This window comes from Syngnathoides biaculeatus, chromosome 4 (assembly GCF_019802595.1).
Source record: "Syngnathoides biaculeatus isolate LvHL_M chromosome 4, ASM1980259v1, whole genome shotgun sequence".
NCBI lineage: Eukaryota > Metazoa > Chordata > Actinopteri > Syngnathiformes > Syngnathidae > Syngnathoides > Syngnathoides biaculeatus.
The window spans coordinates 35,253,970-35,275,813 of NC_084643.1; the positions used below are offsets into that span (position 1 = coordinate 35,253,970).

General features: G+C 39.2%; 1 protein-coding gene across 1 annotated transcript in view; it reads right to left on the reverse strand.

Annotated features, from left to right (window-relative positions):
- Positions 1-3,128: 3,128 nt before the first annotated feature.
- si:dkey-215k6.1 (transmembrane protein 132B) overlaps positions 3,129-21,844 on the reverse strand; it is a 211,976-nt gene continuing 193,260 nt past the window's right edge. The window contains exons 7-16 of the mRNA XM_061818285.1: positions 17,112-17,338; positions 15,736-15,799; positions 15,528-15,659; positions 14,652-14,729; positions 13,829-13,891; positions 12,983-13,111; positions 8,654-8,782; positions 8,051-8,359; positions 7,178-7,446; positions 3,129-3,881 (exon numbers count right to left, since the gene is read on the reverse strand). Of these exons, the coding sequence (XP_061674269.1) occupies positions 3,284-3,881; positions 7,178-7,446; positions 8,051-8,359; positions 8,654-8,782; positions 12,983-13,111; positions 13,829-13,891; positions 14,652-14,729; positions 15,528-15,659; positions 15,736-15,799; positions 17,112-17,338 (1,998 nt within the window). The 3' untranslated portion in view covers positions 3,129-3,283. The remainder of the gene's footprint in view (positions 3,882-7,177; positions 7,447-8,050; positions 8,360-8,653; positions 8,783-12,982; positions 13,112-13,828; positions 13,892-14,651; positions 14,730-15,527; positions 15,660-15,735; positions 15,800-17,111; positions 17,339-21,844) is intronic.

Sequence of the window (21,844 nt, forward strand, 5' to 3'; positions counted from 1 at the left end):
AGATACCGGCTTTTAAACTTTGCATCAATTCAGTCCGGATGGTTCTGTTCCTCCAGAGAACACGACGTCCAAAATTTCCCCCAAAATTTGAATTGTGAACTCGTCGGACCACAGAACAATTTTACAGTATGTGCGGGTGTACTGCCGCGCGACTGGTTAGAGCATCAGCCTCACAGTTCTGAGGACTGTGGTTCCCATTACGGCCCCACCTGTGTGGCGTTTGTGTGTTCACCCTGTGCCTGTGTGGGTTTTCTCCGGGAACTTTGGTTTCCTCCCACACCCCAAAAATGTGCATTAATTAGAGACTCTAAATTGCCCTTTGGTGTGATTGTGAACACGACTGGTTGGTTGTCTCTATGTGCCCTGCTGTTGACTGACAATCAGGTGAGGGTGTATCCCACCTCCTGCCCGAAGATAGCTGGGATAGTCTCTCGCACTCCAATGACCCTTGTGAGGATAAGTGGCTCGGAAAATGAATGGATGGATAGATATATTTCTCTTGACTGCCCGAAGAAAACCTACATTGACACGGGGAGAACAGGCCAACTTCATTTTCAGGCGCGCCAGGATTTGAACCCCAGACTTTAGAACCATGAGGCAGATGCTCTAACCAGTCATCCACTGTCTATTAAAAAAATAATAATGAAAAAATTGCCAATATTTCAGTTCCTGAAAAGAAAAATGTATTCCAATCAATAGAGCCATGTAAAAAGTTAGAAGTCTTGTTATAAAACTGGTACAAGCTCAGAACCTTTTCTTCACATTGTAAAATTTTGCAGGGTCTACAGTATGTGTAAAAAATAAAGTGTTACGTGGCTTTTACATTGTTACTATATATACAAACAATTTTGCTGGGTCTCTGTGTTAAAGCAGCTTCCTATTTCCTGTACTGCTATTTGTTCTCCACTGTTCTCAACATTCCGTCAATGTTTCTGTGTGAAAAATACCATTGACTATTAAATGGCATTTGATTTGCGCAGTCTCAGTGTGAATCATTTTACATTTTAGTTTTTCCAATGTTTTTTATTGAGGGATATTTTACAGGGTCCCAGGACAAAACAGGCTATTCCTTTCATTAAATCACATTTTGTTGCGTCACTGTGTGAAAAGGACTCCTGTTTCATGAAACAGTATATTATGTTGTGTTATATTTCATTTGGTAACAGTAGATCATTTAAGTTTGAATATCACCATGATCATTTAAGTCACAAAGTATTTTTTTGGGCATCTCTTCATTTTTTTCTTCTGTGAAACAGGTTATTGATCAATTAAATATGTTGTGTACAATGTGGGAATTGTTGATCATTTAAGGTGACTTTTTCAAGTTTATGTATACAATGAGCATTTTGTAACATGTTTTTGTGGAGGATGTCTGATGTATAAAAGGCTCATCACTGTATGAACGTTTTGCATTATCTCCATGTAAAAATGGCCACCAAATGTAAATATTGTAAATGTTGTTTTTCCCCCCCAGTTTTTCATACATAAAAATGCATTTTGCTGTGTTACTGCGTGGAAACAACCTTCTCCAAGCATTTAGTAATTTTCTGTCTTGTTGCATATAGTGTGAAAGGCTCGAACAGAGATACTACAATTACAACAGTTTTTGTCATCTCGTTCTGTGAAACAAGCTAGTGACCATATACAATAGATGCACATAAATATCTTGGAATTGTATATGTATTTTATTGTCACCAACAACTAATTTGCAGCGTCTCGGCGTGAAATACTTCTGACTCATGACCTCTTGTTGTTGACCATGTTTATTTACTTACAACATTTGATTACATTGCACTCTAACTCACATTTACAACTAATAAATATTGCCATCCTAACAATGTGGTCATTGTCTCTTTTTATTGTCATTGTTCTCTGCGTCATCACCTGAGCTTTTAACACAAAACCACAAAGGTGAGCCTCCCCCCCATATGTGCTACCGCCACACCCTCACCCAGGTGCTTAATTTAAATAAATAATCATAATTCATCTCTAAAATAAAAGTCTAACACATTTGCAAAGAACACAGGGAAAATTTGACTATATTGCAAAATAAAACGAAAAGGAACTCCAATGTACTTTAGATAAGTGGTCCATTGTCTCGCTATAGCTTCACCTACAGGAAGCAGAAAAGTCTTTTCACACACAGGGAGGAGGGAGGAGGAGTCGACAGGGAGCAGGTTGCGTTGTCAATGGCTAGAAGCTCTTTCGTTGGAAACAACAAGAAATTATCTCACTTCCTGTTGCTAATTGTGCAAGTTTGAGTCCAAGTGCGTTCCCCCTGACCCCAACTTCTGATACCAAAGTCTCATTTTGCAGACATTGTAATCATTGAGAAATTTTGTAGCCAAGTAATAACACTCACACGCACACACACACACAAACGCACACCCACACAGGCAGAATTGTTTACTGGTACTAGTGACAAAACAGCCAACTTGATGGTTGCTTGGTACACTAGTCCCAGCACATCCTACAAAGTATAAGCTCAAAATTATTTCATCTTATATTCACTTCCTGTCACTACTTGTGCAAGTTTGAGTGCCTCTTATATCGCAGTCCCAAACTTTTGACGTTAAAATATTTTAGTGTGTAGTTAGGACATGGGCCCATTGTGCAATTTTGTAGACAGATGATGGCAAAATAATATTGCATTTGACAATATTAAAATAGATCATAAACCTAAAATGATCAGTGTCCATGAAAAAATATAAAATTAAAAAATAACAAATGCAAATGGTAACGTATTGTGAAACGCAGAATGGTTTTCTTGGTAATGGCAAGAAACACTCTTCCCGGCACTCTCTCCATATTAAAAACCCCTGTTATGTTTTTAACTCTCTCATTTTCAATTGTGGTCTTTTATTGCATTAACTTAATTTTCACTTCCTGTGTGTGTTGCACAACATTCTTGGCCAATCCTTACCATTCCTCCCCTCATGTCTGTCCTTCCCCCACTCCGATTCTATCCAAAAGGCATCATAGGTGAATTGTCTTTATGGATTCACCCAGATCCATATGTCCGGTTCCCACTGGGCACAACCCCCTTTGCAACTAACCTCCCAACCCCCCGCCCCCTGCTGTTCCCCCGCATAAAATGTGACAGAATCTCCTGGGTCCCACACGACGGGTTTCCCTGTTTGCTCTTCCTTCCCTTGACATATTGTATTTAAGCCTTTCCAGGTAGCTGCTGATTTCCGACTGTCCCATGTCGACTTCATGACAGACTCTCCTGGGTGCCTTCACTCTGTTCCCCATCCACCACCCCGCCCCACTCGCCACATAGTCACAAACTGTCTTGTAGCCTCTCCATGTAGCTCCTCATTTCTGACTGCCCCATGTCCACATCGTGACATACCCACTTGATGTCGTCATCACCGCCCTTCCCGAGGAGCACCGAGGGGTTGGCGTATGGGCTGCCACCCCCAGCCCCGCCCTGGTGGTGGTCATTGGGCAGCACAGTGGCAAATGACGTGAATTTGACACGTTTGCGCTTGGCAGACGCTCTGGGGGAGTTGTTGAGATGCTCGGTGTCGTGTCGGGCAGCGGTGATGGTGGAAAGGCACTGGTGGGGTTCTGGGAGGGACCGGGGTAAGGTCTGGCTGTGGGAGACACCCCGATGCCCCCCGCCACCAACACTGGCCCTGTTGGCAGCCACGGCCAAGGCAGTACCCGCCCCATTCAGAAGATATTTGCGCTCCTCATAGTTGTCCTCACCACGGTCGATGATGGTGGTGCACTCATCAGGAAGCGCCCCCGGACATGGATCCGGATGGTCTGGGTGGTCTGCTAGGAGGTCGGCGTCATTCCCCAGCCACACCCAGTCATGGGCGTGATTCATGTTGCCGCCTGTCTCCAGCACGGGCACCTGCTTGTGGCGGTACCTGAGGATTACATAGCAGAATTGCGCTTAAAAACAAAACAACAATGGCAGGCACGGATGGAATCCAAGTCATATTTATTTGTGAACGGCATTTCATACATAATGTACATACATACGTAAGTACATTTTTACATGATATAATGATTTAAAGACAAACAGAAAAAATAAGACTGCTTATTAAATTTAATAAAGCAATGTACATCGATCCATCCATTTTCCCAGCTGCTTATGATCACAAGGGTTGTGGAACTGGTCTCTAGTCAGTTGCAGGGCATAACACCATCACTAAGTGGGAATCGGTAGGTATCGATCCCACACTTTGCACACCAAAGTCAGGCATGTGTACAAGAAATGAAGAGTAACAACATTTTTTATTTTTAATGATGAATGTGATCTAAAATGCTCAGTCATCCATCCATTTGTCCATTTTCCAAGCTGCTCATCCTCACTAGGATCATAGGAGTACTGGAGCCTATCCCAGCTATCATTGGCCGGAGGCGGGGTACACCCTGAACTCGTTGCCAGCCAATTCCAGATGCTCAGTCATTTAAATAACAAAGAAAGTCCTATTTTACCTGGACCTAAAAAGATTCACACTTGGGCCTGATGTTGCTTCAACTTATTTAATTTGTTTGCAGCACAACAGCTAAATCCTGCTTCACCATGTTTGATTGCAACTCTGGGCCCCACTAGCGGATCTGAGTCTGTCAATCTCAGAGCCATACTGGGTTTTAATTTCATGACGACTTCTTTATTGTATTCGTAACATAAATCATTTAGGGATTTATAGCCCAGCAACAGACTATTAATGTCTATTCTATAGCTTAGTGACAACCATTGTAGAGACCTTAGAATTGCAATAATGCACTCTGATCTCTTTGTTCAAGTTTGAGGCTGAGGAGCAGCGTTCTGAATGACCTGCAGATGTTTAATGGTCTTTTGGAGGAGTTTAGTCAGAAGACCATTCCAATTGTCAAGTTTATTGGCGATAAAATCACAGATGAGCTTCTGCTGGTCTGCTTAAAATATCAGTTGTACGTCCTTGGTACCTAAAAAAAAAGTTACGAAGAAGGTGCCTGATATGTTAACATAACATATTAAGAGTTATTCCGATAACTATAGCATAAATGACATACTAAGAAGTTTACCAAAACCATCCGTGTCACTCCATATACCCGTTAACTAAAATCCAATGAAATCTTCATCCTCGGTGTCACTTTTAAACAAGTCCGCCAACCCCAGAAGTAGACGACGCGCTGCTTCCTCTTCTACGTCGCTTACGTCAGACTCATCGTCAGTTGCAGTTACAACTAGCCTATTCCAGCCTTTCTGATTCCCAACAGGATGGTTTTGGTTGTCATGGAAGCCCATACTATGTCGAGACATCCAATGACTTCCCGGGAAGTTGCATGGTGGATTCACCCAGAAGCTTTGCTCGTCATCCACTGTTCCCACAGCAGGGGTTGGGAACCTGTGGCTCACGAGCCATAGCTGCCTCTTTTGGTGGTTGCATATGGTTCGCGGAGCCCTCATAAGGACATACTGTACATGTCATTTCTGTCATGCGGGCAACGCAAATGACGCGGAGACAGTTAGTCCTAGTGGAATTGCCATAGTCTACAGGCTTCGGGTCGAACACCGATCATGTTGGAAAAAATACGTAATTATAGAAACGCTTTTGACAAAGTTCGCTCAAAGAAGAAAAAAAGAGGAATACCGAAGTTTTCAACAAGAATGGACAGCCTTTGTGGAGAGGGAGGGTTCTGCTGTGTGTCTACATTCACAGATGGGGAGTATGCCAAAGCATTCGTGCATGATACTGCCAAACAAGTTTGCATAAAGACAAGATAATCAAACGAATAAAAGACATGCTTTTATGGGCAAGAACCGTTCACCATTGCATCATCATGATGGCAAATCAAATTGAATTATGTTCACGATAAACGGACAGAAGTTTCAACGCCTGCATGAAGCTTAATCTAACGACGTATGACAAGTCGCATTCGTGGTAAGAAGTACTTTTGTCATTATTGGTTAGCAACATCATCATAATGTTATTTAAAATAATCTGAATATGATTTTCTCTTCAATGGCATTTTTGTTCAGTCCTTCTCAGTTGTTATTGTTATAGTTGTTAGAGTTGGTACTGTATAAGTTACAGATACACGGGCCTAGAGCGCCCTCTTACAGTTGTCAGTGGGAAAATAACTGAGAAGCGACTCAGAAAATGGATGGATGGATCTAACAATGTGTTAATAATTTCACATATAAATCGATCTGGAGAATAAGTCGCACCCCTGGCCAAACTATGAAAAAAACTATGACTTATAGTCCAAAAAATACAGTAACTTTGCCTTTTGGTGTCTTTGGTATTCAACAGCAAGTCTTTGGTGCTTTTAACAGCTTATGTAGACTTTGGTACCTTTAACTGTAAATTATATAATCTTTGGAACCAAATTACTGTGAATCATGTTGTCTTTGGTACCTCTAAAAGAAAGTTGTGGCGTCTTTGCTACTTTGACAACGAGTTGTTTTGGTTTTGATAATTTTAACTGCAAATGCTGTTGTCTTTGGCGGCTTCTGAGCAAATTGTGTCATTTTTGGGGCCTTGTAACTCCAAACGCTGCTGTCTTTAGTACCTTAACAAGTAGTCGTTTTGTCGTCACTAACTTTTACTGCAAATTCTGTTGTCTCTGGTATCCTAAGAGTAAGTTGCCTAGTCTTTGTTGCCTTTAATCACAATCTGTCTCTCGTACCTGCATTATGTCATCTTTTGTACCCTGTTAGTCCAAATACTCCCATCTTTGGTATGTGTAACATCAAGATATGGTTTCTTTGCTACCTTAAAGACAAGTCATGGTGTCTTTAATGCATTAATAGTGAATGTTTTTTTGTTTTTAATAACTTTTACTCCAAATTCTCTGCTCTTTGTTACTTTAACAGTGAATGTTTTGTATCTTAAGAGGCAATGGTGCAGTCTTTGGTAGCATTTTACTGCAAATTCTGTTGTGTTTGCTATATTGAATGGAAAATGGTGGTGTCTTTCATACCTTATTGGTAAGTTGCTTTGTCTATGGTAACTTTGGTCTTTGGTAACTTTAACTGCAAATTCTATGATCTTTGTTTCCTTAAGAGTGAATTATAATGTCCTTGGTGCCTTTAACTGTGAATTTGGTCATTGATGGTAACTTTAATATGGTGTATACCATATATACATATATACATTTTTACAAATGAATGTTTAATCAAGTTATCCACAAACTTTTGTCCATAACTTCTTGTCTAAAAAGAAGTTACCTGAAGGCAAAGCTGACACAGTTGATGAGGAAGACGAGTATGGCCAAACAGAAGACCCCCAGGAGGGCATACATGCCGATCTCCAGGTCTGAGAGTCCTCTGGTTGTCTGAGTCAGCTCGCTATCCAAGGGTCCGGGCACCTCGACTTGTGCTGGGGAACCGGCATAGTCACCTGTTTGGCTCGTACCTTTGCCACCAACCCGGCTGCCACTGCCAGCTTTCCCGCTTGATGCCCGGTGGGTCACAGTGCTCTTGGTCGTTAAGATGACCTGTTAATTGGATAGATAATCAGCAACTCAGGATGGATTATTGTTGTTCATGTTTACGACATGATTCAGCAATCTATCCATTAATTTTCTACACTGCTTGTCTCCCCTCGGGTCATGGGCCTGGTGAAGCCTATCCTGGTTAACTGTGGCAGAGAGGCAGGGCATACCATAAACTGGTTGCCAGCAAATCGCAGGGAACATACCGTACAAACAAACCATAATTCGTGTTCACATTCACAATTATGGGCAATTTAGTTTTCAATTTGGGACATGGAAAGAAACCAGAGTACTCTGAGAAAACCCCTGCATGTATGGGGAGAACATTCAAACACACAGGTGAGGTCAGATTTTAACCCGAGTCCTCAGAATGTGAGACATAGATGTGTTAACTGGTCATCCATCATATCGCCCCGCTAGTTTGTCTATTTTTGGCCAGGTAGAGATGTTTTGAAGATGCTTTTTTCCCTTATATTACTGTTTCAGGTTTTCCACTAACATCAGTTGTGGTCATCAATACAAAATATTGATTAAATATTATCTTTTAAGCCATATATACCCTACTTAATGTAACAGCAAAAAATGTTTTTTGTTGCTTTTGTCCCACCTTCCTCATAGCGCCTTCCTCAAGGTCAACAGGTACCACCACGTTTTTGGACTTCCACTCTGCTTCATCTCCATCTCTCAGCTGCTCTGTGTTGTTGTCCACCCTATCTCCTTCTTCGGGAACTCCACCTCCGTCTCCTCCTCTCCCATCACTGCGGGCAATGCCAAACTTGACCGCTACTTTGCCGACGCCCGAGGCTAAGACGCTCTTCCTCTTGGACTTCTGACACGTCTCCGATATCACCATCTCCACCCGCACCAGTGGCCCCTGGCCCTCGCCTTCCGCCACCACCACAGGCCAATGTTCCTCCTGTTGGACAAGGTCACAAATAAGGGGGCCAACAGGAAGCTAACGAACTGATTGGTCAAGTGAACAAGTTACTAAATGACTGGTTAACTGACTAATGTACTACAGTAACTGAGTGACCCCACTAACTTGCTATCTAAGTGACTAATCTACTGGCTGGTTAATTACTGACTGACAAAGTAACAGAACAACTGGCTATATAACTGATTCACTGATTCGGCTATCACAGTGGGATCATCTTGCTCCTGATGAAACATTTTGACCAAGAAAAGTATTGATGAGAATAGAAGCTCCCACCTCATTGGTTACGGAGATGACATTTTCATCCAATGACACGGCAGACAACAGGAAGTCTTTGGGGTCGTAGATGTCCAGTGGCGTAATGGAGCCATCGCTGTAGTGGATCCATGCACTGATGGCTGCTTCCTGAAGATGAAATCATAAAAACTATAAACACGTTCACCTTTGCACCAGAGTGCCAGCTGGTGGAGATGCCAGTTCACCGCTCCGCTTTAACCCAAAGAAAGCAAACTGTAACAGTTCAAAGTGTACCACCATGGCATCGGTCTGTACAGAGGTTAGTCATATATTTTCGCTGTCTGACTAATTAGCTGATTGACTTACTAACTAACTAAAGTCTTAACTATCAAACTAACTTACTGAGTATTGAATCAAGTGACACACAGAATAACCTATTAAATGATTTACCAACGGTCTATCTGGTTGTGTGATTAACCTACTAATTACCTGGCTTATATGGTGACTGGCCAAGGCAAAAACTATACACATGCCAGGCGTGTTTGGTGACTAACTAACTAACTAACTAACTAACTAACTAACTAACTAACTAACTAACTAACTAACTAACATCAGGCAAACAGAAAATTAACTGCCAAAGGGGTAACTGACTGACTGACTAACCAGTGGATAACCAACTGACTGAATGACTAACCAGATAAACAACTACCTGGATTGCTAATTAGCTGACCAACAATCTGACTGGTCTACTAAACAACGGAAGTGTGACTGTCTTACTAACTATCTGACTGACTGAGTGACTGACTGTCTGAATAAATCAACAAAGTAACTAACTAACCAATCACTTTCGTGACCAACTGACTGACCAACTAAATAACCAAGCAAGTAATTGACTGACTGACTGACTGACTGACTGACTGACTGAGCTATTGTGTGACTAACTGGCTGACTAAGTAACTGACTAACCAACAACTGACTTACAAACGGAACAAAAGCTCTCTTAACTGACTGACCAACTTACTTGCTAATTGACTGACCAGTCAGGTGACTGATTGAGAGACAATTTGACAAACTAACCAAACAATCTACTGACTAATTAACAAACTAATTTACCAATCATGAATGATAATAATGTCATCATGTTTCATTATCTGTGTTTTACCATTGTATGAGTTGCTTGCTTCCTCAAATTATGGTCAGCACGTGTAGCTTCAAATCAAAACACAGGTGGGAACTAGATATGAGAGCAAATTTGGAAGGGAATAATCTCACTCACACACACACACACACACAGACGTGTGCACAAGCACACACAAACAGTATAGCGTTTATAACTATATATGTACATACACACATAGTTAGTGGCTGCACGTTAGGCATGTGGCTAATTAGAAAGTGATTATCATGTAAGGGAGATAGATAAGCAGCATGAGATGTTCACAGTGCAGAATTACTCTTTGGATTCGCTGATTACAACCTTGGGGCTTCTCATTCCACACCGACATACTATCTACTGTGTTTGTGCCCGTGTGCGTGCGTGTGTGTGTGTGTGTGTGCTTGTGTGCATGTGTGTGTGTGTGGTCTGTTTGCATGTGTGTCTGTTAAGTTTCACTGGGAAGATATGAGGCGTCCTGCAGGAAAAGTCAACTCTCCCATTTTGGGTTTTCCCTGCCTATGAAATCATGGAAATGCAAATCATAACAGCTGGTCATTCAAATACGAACAAAGTTGAACTGTTAAAAACAGTTCAAGAAAACAATAAAACAGGCCAGTTTATCAAATTAAAATTAAGATACACTTTTTGGTGTGAAAATTAAGCCCGAGTGAGTTATTGTTGATGCATTTACTAATACACATGGTTCTTGGTTTTTACAATTGGAAGACAGTTAAGAATATATATTTATATAAAAAAGATGTGGGCAAAGAAATTGACACCCACATTTATCGTGTAGAAAATAAAGACTGAGGGGTCTACTTTCATAGAAAGCGCATCCGCAGCAGGGGTCAAAACTTGTGTAATCTGATTTTTATGCAAGCACAATGCTGGTTACACGTTTGCTAATTTGGCAGACTGGTCAAGGTGGGTGTTCCTTAGAATTGCACCTGACATAGTTGACATTCTGAAACAAAGCCAATCCAAATGTACACCCACTCAGACCATGTACAGTTCGTGGTGCAAGGTAGAGACCGCGGAAATAAAAAATTGGTGAATTAGATCGAACGCAGGCACACAAATACCCAAGCTCCGTAGACTGATTTAAGTTGTCAATGGTGATCATCCAGCTCATTCTCTGCTTTCCTGTTCACAGTATCTGTTTCCACTCCGGTAAGAAAAGTGACACTGCTCCATACGGAGAAGTCTTCGTCACGATTGCCAGTTACATAACATTTAAAGGGTACTGAGAGGAGCTGCTTTGATTGGTGCTGACTTAAAGCAGTGCTTCTACACTGCATGTTGCAGGGGCTACGTGGAAACAGGCTTGGTCAGCTGTCACACAATACATGTACCAGCATTCCATATTCAGGATTTTTTTAAAAAATTGAAGTATGCTACAGTCACTGAAAAAAAAAAATCCTGTCAACAACTGCCAGCATACACAAGGAGTCTGTTGACCTGTTGTCCAGCTTTGCTCACAAAGTCGTACGCAACATTCGTGGAGGGGGAGGGGGGGTAAATTGTGACAATAACTTCAGTGGCCAGCAGATGATGATATAGCTTAAAATGGTGACACTCTGAGATTGATGAATTATTCCGAATTAATACAGATTCCACAAATGCAATATTAACCAGAATTGCACTTTTGAAATAGTGGTGCCTTTTACAATGTATTTTTGACCGTAAACAGCCACACAGTGGTACCCCACCCACCCTCAGATTCGCACGGCTGCACTCGTCTACAAAATTAGCAACACGGTTGCGCTGCCCTTCACGCCAGATTCTCACCATTCACGAAAATAGCTTGAAATAGCAAAAAAAGTTCAGTTGGTTTTAAATCCATCCATCCATTTCTAATTTCTGCTAATCCTCACGATGGTCGCAGGAGCACTGGAGCCAATCCCACCTGTCATCGGGCAGGAGGCGTGGTACACCCTGAGCTGGTTGTTAGCTAATCGCAGGGCACATGGAACCAGACAACAGTCATGTTCACAATCACACCTAGGGGCAATTTAGAGTCTCCAATTATTGTATGTTTTTGGGGTGTGGGAGGAAACCGGAATGCCCGGAGAAAATCCACGCAGGCATGAGAAAAACATGCACACTCCGCAGAAGCGAGGCCGAGATTTGAACCCGGTCATCAGAACTGTGAGGCCACGATGAAATAACGTGAAATTACAGTAATTGTTTGTATTAAAAAATGAGATTTTTCCCCCACAAAGAAATATAACTTTATAACTCGTTTGACCTTTTTTTTCTGAAACAAACAAACTAACAAACAAAAATATTTGCAAATATATATGATTTCTTTGGACAAAAACGCAAACACATTTTCCCATGACAAAATTTGACCATGTTGCCATAAAACTCTGAGCTGTACATTTTGGTGGCATACAAAAGGGAGTAATCTGCATCACAGAGGACTTGTCATTGCTTTTTGTGTTACTCCCCCTCATGCAGCGGTTACCATATTGCCCTGGCATCGAAACACTAACAACTCTTTTATTTCCACAGCAGTGTGCCTTTTAAGTGACAAGAAGTTATTCAAGTAGGTTTGGATTTATTAGATCAATGTGGTTTTATGTATTTGTAGCATTTCAAATATGTATATATTTTGTGTTCCTTAAGCTTCACATAATATAATTTTTTGGGTCCTATGTGATGGACAATAAACAATTTTGAAGTGAATTTAAATACATTATGACAACAAAAGAAAATATTTTCCACTGAAAATACAACTTTTTTGTATTAGTTTTTTTTCTAAAAATATTACTTTATTTTCCCTTAAATTAATTGATTTTTATTTTCTTTGGACAGAAATAGACAATACCTTGCAAAAAATATTTTGCAGGTTTCCTAAAAAAAAGACTTTTCACATGATTTGTTTTATTGCATGAAGAAAAGACTTTTCCTCTTACGCCTAACACATTATTTTTTACACTTTTTTTTTGCACATTAAACCAACAAACCAAAAACCTGATGCCTTTAAAACATGAAAAACATGATGTTGATGTTTTTTTTTTGCTTGATATTGTGAGGCACATCTGCAACATGGCTCACTTTCCTGTTTGCCGTTCATTGTTCACGTTCATGTTCCTAATTATGGCGATAAAGTTGTTTTTCCACTTTTATGAATGTTTATTCCTACTGACATGATTTTCCATGGGCTTCCCCATATTTGTGTAGTTTGTGCGTTGTTTGTATGATTGTACCTGCTTGGGCGCGTGCATTAGGTCGCCGGCGGTGGCGGTCAGCTGTAGGGCTGGGTAATTTCCACCGGCGGCTGCCATGCTGAGCGACAGCGAGGCCACCAGCTGGACCCCCATATCCACGATGGTGACCTGCACACAGGAGGACCGACCGCTTATTCGGACCGCTGGCACGACGCCGGAAAACACTCCTATTTTTATTTTTGTAGGGACGAAGGTCACATCGAAAACTTGTCTGACACCGTTCTGACATTCGGGTCCAGTTCACTTCAGGCGAGTATCACAGTTGAGTCTTTTTCCACTCTCAACTAATTGCAAAGTCGGTACAACGCGAGGCAGGAAGTGGCTGGAAGCTGAGGCCGATGTAAGACCATAGAGTCAGCGTACAAATAATAAGACACAATTTACTCCAATTACATGTTGTATAATTCATTGTAGTTATGATATAATATCCAATACAATTAATTGTAATTACAGAAACAATTCACTTTCCAATTCAATTCGACGTGGAAACTGATTCATTTTAACTACAAGATAATTCAGACAATTCACTCTAATTACACAATGATTCAATATACATTGCGATTCACCCTGACGAAGATAGGAGTCCCTTCAATCAGGATGCAATATTATTTACATTTAATTTTAATTCTGATGAAAATGTGATACACTTAAATTACAAATTTGATGAAATACGTAGTTTCAATGTGTTTAAAGTGTTTGGGAGGGTTTTTTGTTGTTGTTTTTTTACTGTTTATGGTCTCTCTATATTTCAGATTTGTAACTATCTCAGCTGGGTAATGAACGCATCTCCTCGCAATTTAATTAGGTTCACTCTACTTTTGTTACCTTATCATCCAAGACGGTCACAGTCTTTTCTGCTAAGATGGAGTCGGACAGAGGTGACAACACCTGGGGAACAAAAGACGCAAGAACATTTTTGTAACAGCAGGCTCGCTTCTCTAATCAGGTAAATTTTGTCCCAATCTTGAAAGCTGAAGAATAACAAGTGTGATATGTTTGAACAATGAGAGAAAAGAGGAACACAAAAGTGAACGTAAAGAATGTTGGAGCCTACTATGGAATGTCACTCTCAAATATCTACTGGACCAACCACAGAAACGCTGACTAAATTCCCCATATATAATAGAAATCAGAAGTTTACTTAAACAATACAAAGACATTCTCTTTTTTCTCTCTCATTGACAGACAAGAAAGCAGACCAACCCTTTCCTTTTTTAGGTCAAGAAAGATTACCACAATTCCAGAATTATAAGAGAAAGATGGTTGGGTGGCTGTTTAGCACAATGCGCCGCCTCACGGTTCTTAGAACTGGTGGTCAAAGTCGACCTAGCCTTTGTGGAGTTTGCATGTTCTCGCCGTGCCTGCATGGGTTTTCTCTGGGTACTCTGGCTTCCTCCCAATCCCCAAATGCTGGCTGGGTGGTAGGTTAATTGAAAACCCTACATATAGTACATAGAGGTGAACGTGTGTGTGAATGGTTGTTTGTCCACATGTACCTTATGATTGATTGGCTGTAGCACTCACACGAACCTTGTGAGGATAAGCGACTCAGAAAATGAATGGATGGATGGATGGATGGATGGTTGGATGGATCGATGGAATTTATTCAATTTGTTTTAGTGCGCGCGATCCCCTGTGTGGCATTTACTTGTATGGTGGTGATGCCCAAGTCTCGTCCAATAAGAATGCGTCTGTCAACCAGCTTGGCGATGCGTTCATCTTCCACCTGCGTATAACAACAGTCACTTCTTTAGGTACACCAGGTATTGTCATAGGTTCAGATACCAAATGAAGTGGTCTGTGAGTTTTTCTACTGCATAACAATAAATACACCCTTTTTTCCCCTGCAATTTTTTGCAATAAGATATAAGATGAAAAATAAAATTGTAAAACTGAAAACAAATATTATTAAAGTTATGTTTTCATACTACTCCAAATGAATGAGATAATAATAAGAACTTTAGATTATTAGATCATTTAGAAATAAACATAACACAAACAAACTACAATGTTTTAACATTGTTTTATGAGTGAAAACTTTAAAAACAGAATCCAAATACATTCGAAAACACATTTTTCATGATTTCAATTGTTTTTGTAGAAATATTTTTGATGTGAAAAACAATTGCAAAAGAAAAATAGATTCATAATAATTTCTATTCAATTAAAAGTGAATTTTGTAAAAATGCAAATTTAAAATAATTAATTACATACATTTAACTTCTAAATCAAGTAGTCATTGAAAAGCAATTAGATCTTTTTATTTATAAATATCTATTCATAAAATTACTTATGAAAAACAATTTGTAAGATATATTCATAAAATTGTGAACTAAAACCAATTTTAAGGAAGTTTAAATAAAACAAAAGCCAAATTATTTAACTGAAACTTTTTAACGTAAATGAATATATATATTTTTTAAATTTAAAATAACAAATGTTCTCAGTTTTTAACCCTCAAATCATCAGCAACCAATTCAAAAATTGTAATAATGCAGCGTAAGCACATCGGCGCACGACTGACCTTGAGCTGATCCAGGACCAGGTGAGTGATGTCGGCTTGCCAGTCGGCACCCAGCATGTGGACCACCTGACCTCCTGGGTCGGAGGGCTCTGCCACAAAGTGGGTGAGGACTCTCACCAGGGCGTACTGGTACTGGAGGACAATGGACGTGTCAGCGCTTAATTTTGTCTTCCACCTGATGTCATGAAAAGCAAAGAAAGTGGACAACCTGCAGGGTGCATCCTTTGCCCTTCCTTTCATCGTCCTCGTCATCTTCGCTGTCCCGGGTTGGCCTGATGAAAGACATCACCGACAAAAGTCGTGACTGATATTGCATTGAATGTTGGGATTTTATTTATTCTCCTCCTACTGTATATAGCAAAACAATTTGTTGTAAAAGTTAAGGCTTAATGTTCAAATGTTCTCACATTTTTTAGTGTGATGAATTTATTTTTAAAAAAATCCCCTGAAAAATATTTATTCTCACGAGAGATATAAATGTATTTTTCTCCCCACAAAAGAAAAACTTTTTTTTTTAATCATGAAAAGTTATTTGTATTTGAAACAAAACAAAAAAAACATTTGTCTTTATTCATGGCTGACTATGGCTGGCTATTACTTGATGATTATATGACTTTTTTGACACAAATATCACTTATTCTCCTGAAAAAAATTATCACAAAAATACATTTAAGGATTATATTATAAAAAGATTTTTGACAGGTAGATTGTTCATGATTTATTTTATAAAAAGGCATAAAAAAAGTTCTATTCAACATAAATTAAACTTGAGATTTTATTTCACCTTGCAAAAAAATAGTAACTTTTATGTGAAAATATATTCTGGACACACTATTCCAAAATATTTTTTTTCTTTCATGAAAAATATTTTCACACACAAACACATGAAAACATCACCCCCAAAAACCTTTTTTGTACCCTAAAAATAAGACTTCTTTTATCTACACATGCAATAATGTGCAAAAAATATATATTTTCTTACAAATTACATAATGAAATTAAACTTAAATGAAATGAAAAAATATCTCATTTATTCCTGTTAAATGCAGTGTAACTTTTTCCCTGTTCCCTTTTTGTTGTCTTTTAACCGTCTTTGCTATTTTTAGGCCTCGCCTTACAGTTACTGTCGTAAAATCTATTTTCCCAAATTACTTTTTAAAATTGACATTTCCATGAAGCTACTAACTCTCAACTAAATTCAGTACCGAGTGTTTTATATTTTACAATCTCCTCATTAACAAGTGACGCGCCCTTTTCTCCACTAGTATGACAGTTTAGGCTGAGGCCCCGAAGCTCAGTGGTTAGATCACTGGTTTGGTAAACCAGGGGTTGTGGGTTCGTATCCCACTAGGGCCTCCACTCCCTGAGAAGGGTTGCGTCAGGAAGGGCATCCGGCGTAAAAATTGTGCCAAACATATAAGTGCGTGTCATCTGAGATGACACGCTGTGGCGACCCCGAAAGGGACAAGGCAAAAGAAACTTACTTACTACCGTTTTGGCTTCACTGGTGTGGGCATTTTGGCGAAAACCTTTTTCCAAATGGAACTTTGAGTGTGTTCAAATGTAGCGAATGTCGTGCGTCACCTCCTGTTGTTGGCATTGGTGGCGGCATTGGGGGCGATGGGCACACGCCAACCCTTGACCTGGCTGAGCTCGGTGTCAGACACGTGGATCTGCAGAGGCAACTTTGGCACCCAAACGCTGAGCGGCAGGCTGGCCGTCAGGTGCATGTACGCAAAGGCCACCGTCACCCGGTGATGCCCGCGCATCTCTTTGCCGTTAACCAGAACCTCGTCGCAGTTTGGAGAAACCTGAGAGAAACAAGAAAAAGATAAAAGAAAAGCATAGCATTCAAAATAAACCAGATGATTATAAAATACTCAATATGAGGAGGTTTCACAGATGATTAAACAATATGATAGGATAATCAAGAAACTAAGATTTTTGTGTGAGCAATAGAGCTTGAAGATTCTTATATAAATACACTAAAATAAAAAAATATTAACCTCAAACAAATAAAATGCAGCAGTGATTTGACACCAGAAAAATATTACCGAAAATAAATTGTAATATAGTAAACAAAACGTGCTATCATTAATCAAAATAAAATGACCAAGAATACCGTATATATATAAATAAAACAGACTATTAAATTAAAAAAATAACACATTGTATGCTGTGAAAAACTATAATGTAATACTTACTGTGTTATAAAATGGCAAAAGAGAAAATACACTAAAACTAAATATGAATAAACAAAACCAAAACCATGAGAGTGACACTTATTAGATAAATAGTAACAAAAATGGAATACGTTATAAGACAAAACAATACAAATATACAGGCAAAAAAATAAAAAGCAAATCCTCCACTCTGAAAAATTCTATAAATCTTGAAACTATCAATAATGCAGAAAAAATATTTAACATAAAAAATAGAATTAAACCCTCAAAATATACAGTCATATTAGTCAACATTAAAAAAATCCAAATTAACCAAAAATTGGATATATAGCTCTTGAAATTATGGTTAATAATAAGAGAAACACTTTATTAAACAATAACGTTATGAGTAAATCGTGAACTGTTATTTTTTATGTATTGTCACATTAGTGTTTTGTATATTGAATGAGTTGATGCAAAACAAAAATATTCTTTTTTTATGTTGAACGTATTTATTGTAGACGTGCATTTGCTTGCAGTTGGTTTTGTTTGCACTTTTATATTGATTTGATTGACGATAAATATACACTTGTTTAAAATGACCTTTTACTCGGACTTTGACATTTTTCATTTCGGATGTACTTAAATTGTAAACAGGTTGATGAGAAACGTAGCGTTGTCAGATACTTTTCGGAGTGCAGTACTTTTAGACTGAACAGGTAAATGATTAACAATCAAAACGATGATCAATTTGAGTTGAGTCACTTGTAGTTATGCTTGTGATGACATACACAATTATTTACAGGTACTTTTAAAAGTACTTTTATACTAACCAGTTTAATACAAACATGCAATTATTTACACTTACTTTTAGCAGTACAGTACTTTTATTCTGAACACACTGATAATTAACACAATTGCCCACAATTACTTTTGGCTGTACTTTTACAGTAAACTGGTTGAGAATGACTTTGACTGAGTCAGCGCCAAGAATATGAAAAGAAATAAACTTAAAAACACCCAAAAGTATTTTTTTCCCCCGCTAAACCACACACACACCGAGTGAACAAGTATTTTGTTTATCCATGTGTGTGTTGCTGAGTGTGAGCTTTGAGGACACTGAAGAATGAATGTAATCTGGGTTGCTTTGGCACATCAACCACGATGGCAAAGCGAGACGGGAGGAATTGAGAGGCGAAAAGCGGCGGCCTCAGCACTCACAAAAACAAAAAACTTCAACCGGAAGCGCCACAAAAGCAATCGCAGGCAACTTCACAACAACGATCGCTTCCTTGGTTGTCATTTTTCATATAAGAGCAATTTATTCCTGGTGAGTTGAAATAGAAACATCCAATCATGCGTGTGGGTCGCTCTTGTCATACACTGTACAATTAGCACTATATGCTAATTAAGCAGCTAATTATACACAATACATATTACACTATATATGGTCACTGGGTGGGTGGGCCTCTTGATTAGGTACGCCTACTCTGCTTGACACTGTCAAGCCGAGGACAAGAGATTCTGAATACAAAATGTTTTGAGTGTGCATACTCGTAATATAAAGACGGAGTCCAAAGACGACCGACTACATACAGTAGAGTGGAATAAATGAGGGAAAAGCTAAATTAGTTTCTAGTATTTCGATTCTATGGTGCCAGGACAAATGAGTTTAAACCGACCTATGACCACGATTCTTAGTAAAAAAAATGTTTTTCAAGTCATCTTTCCCCATTGACATGATAGGAAATGCCATTCATCGATTCCAGCTTCCCCCCTCCGAAAATAAAAAATCAAAGTATTTATTTAATTTATGACATATAGCATTTCACAACAATGTAATTTATACATCTATATAAAAAAAATGTAGGTTACTAAGATAATTCAAACCTATGGAAAGAATGAAACTGTTCTTGCTTAAATTCAGTTGACATTGCGCTGCTCCTTTTGTTGAGCCTGCCTTGGCTACATGGTAGGACTATAATATAGGAATGCCGATGTACATTGAGATGGTAGTCACAGCTCAGTAAGTTGCAGTATTAGTTGTCGCTTTCCGCTCAGGGTAAAGAACAAATGCCTCTGAGTATCGCTATTTGTCGACAAGTGTTGCTCCACTGTTAATGTTCAAAGCATTATTCCACTGCGACATCAATGGTAGTTTCATTAGTCCATCAATGGCGTTTTGCATTGTGCTGTAGCATTGAGCTAGCAGACTTTTTCAAGGCAAATCTACTCGGTTGTCGTCAATACAGAAAGAGTAATTGTCTTTACTTTGTTTAGTTTGACAGTAAACTGTGACTCAGAGCTTGATTCAAATTATGCAGACTATAAAAACCTGTGGCCCGCTTAGGCTCAGTGTGGGTGGGCTGCGCACTTTGTGAAAAACTCTACATTTCTTTGACGTTCTTCATTCCCCGTGAGGCCGCACATCCATCTGCATTTGCGCCCCCCCCAGCCTGGCACTTATCCATCTCGCTGGCCTGTGTGAGCTTTACATTTGGTCACATTTCCCGTTGCACGCCGCTCGCAGCGAAGACCATCCATCAGACTTTGGGGAGGCACTCATCCAATCAGATAGCCACATCACTCCACAGGGGCGGGCCTTGAGGGGACAGGATAAGTAGCCCACTGATGGGATTACGCCTCCCCCCTGTCCGTCACTTGAGAAGGGCCACGCCGGGGCCAATCGCCTCTGAGCCACGGTGGCGTATTGAAAAAGGAAGAAGATATGCATCCCACTATTGAGAATAAATACTTTTACCTTTGAGGCTGAAATTATAAAAGTGCCTAAAATTGACTATATTTTATACTTTTCTCTGCATTAAAATAGAAAAAACATTATTGTGGCTCCCACTTTTCCTACCAAATACCTTTCTGATTAATGCTTAAAATCAGATTTTCCCACAACAAGATGAAAATGAGTTCTCAGTGTGTGCATTACCTCTTTTTTTTGTCCAAGGGAAAAATGGGAGTACTGTATAGCTTGGTTCTATACTTTCTGAGACGAAAATCCTTTACCTTTCAGATCTTGTGATCTTTTTCTTTAATAAAACAAGTGTTCATTAAATCTGAATACTCTGAATTAAATCAAGAAAAGTACAAAATAGATGGAGAAATATAACATATGTGTGTAACAACCAACACAAAAGTTATTGTTTTAAGATTTAGAGTGTCTAAAAGTATTTTTATGTATATTCTCTAGAATTAAACATTGTATTTCTTTTTTTCAAGAGCAACAGCAACGAGAAAAAAAAGTTTACCATATGAGTTACGTTAAAAAGACAACTGTGTATGAAGTTTAAATCCCAGTTTTGACACCAACTACAATTTTGCTGAACATTTTTAAGTGTGGACTTTATTGTACATTCTTGTCCCAAGTTGACTCCAAGTGTGGTGTACTTAGGGATTCCGCTGCTGCACTGTTGCGTGCTGGGGGGAAAAATGGCCTCCCCCTTCCCTTCTCTCATTTTCTATTGTGTTGAAGTCTACAAACATACAATCAACTTGTTCGTATTAGCTTCCAACACTTTCTCTTTTTTGGTTCTTTGTCAGGCCCGTCTAGTGGACTTAAATAAAAGGTGCGTGTGTGTGCGCGCGCGCATTACCATCCTTATTAGCATAGGGATATAAGTCAACGCTGGCCCCAATATGTCTGTTTGCGTGGCCTCAGAGTGTGTGTGTGTGTTAAGTTCTACTTTATACATGTGCCGTGTGTGTGTTGATTTGTCACGCGGAGCTATTTAAATGAGACAAAGAGATCAAAGAATACAGAATAGTTATTTGGCGTTAAAGCAAGTCAAAGCTGACATTATAGTCGTGGGAGTTGAAAAAGTTGAAGCGCATTTGTGGGGCCACTGACTGTGGAGTAACCCTTCTTTCTATCCATCCGTTTTCTGAACCACTTATCCTCAATTGGGTCACAGGCCACTTCCTTCCCTTATGGAAAAAAAAATCATATTCAGGTCTCTGAATAAAATAATTATAATAATTTAAAAAATACTGGGTTGGTTAAATGACAAAAAATATATACAGTATGTATATGGAGTTCAGAAAATATATTTAAATGATCTTAAAAAAATACACTAACAAAATTATGAAAAACAATGTAACTGTATTAGTAAATCATAAAAGTAATTACAGTTTATTTTTCAAAAG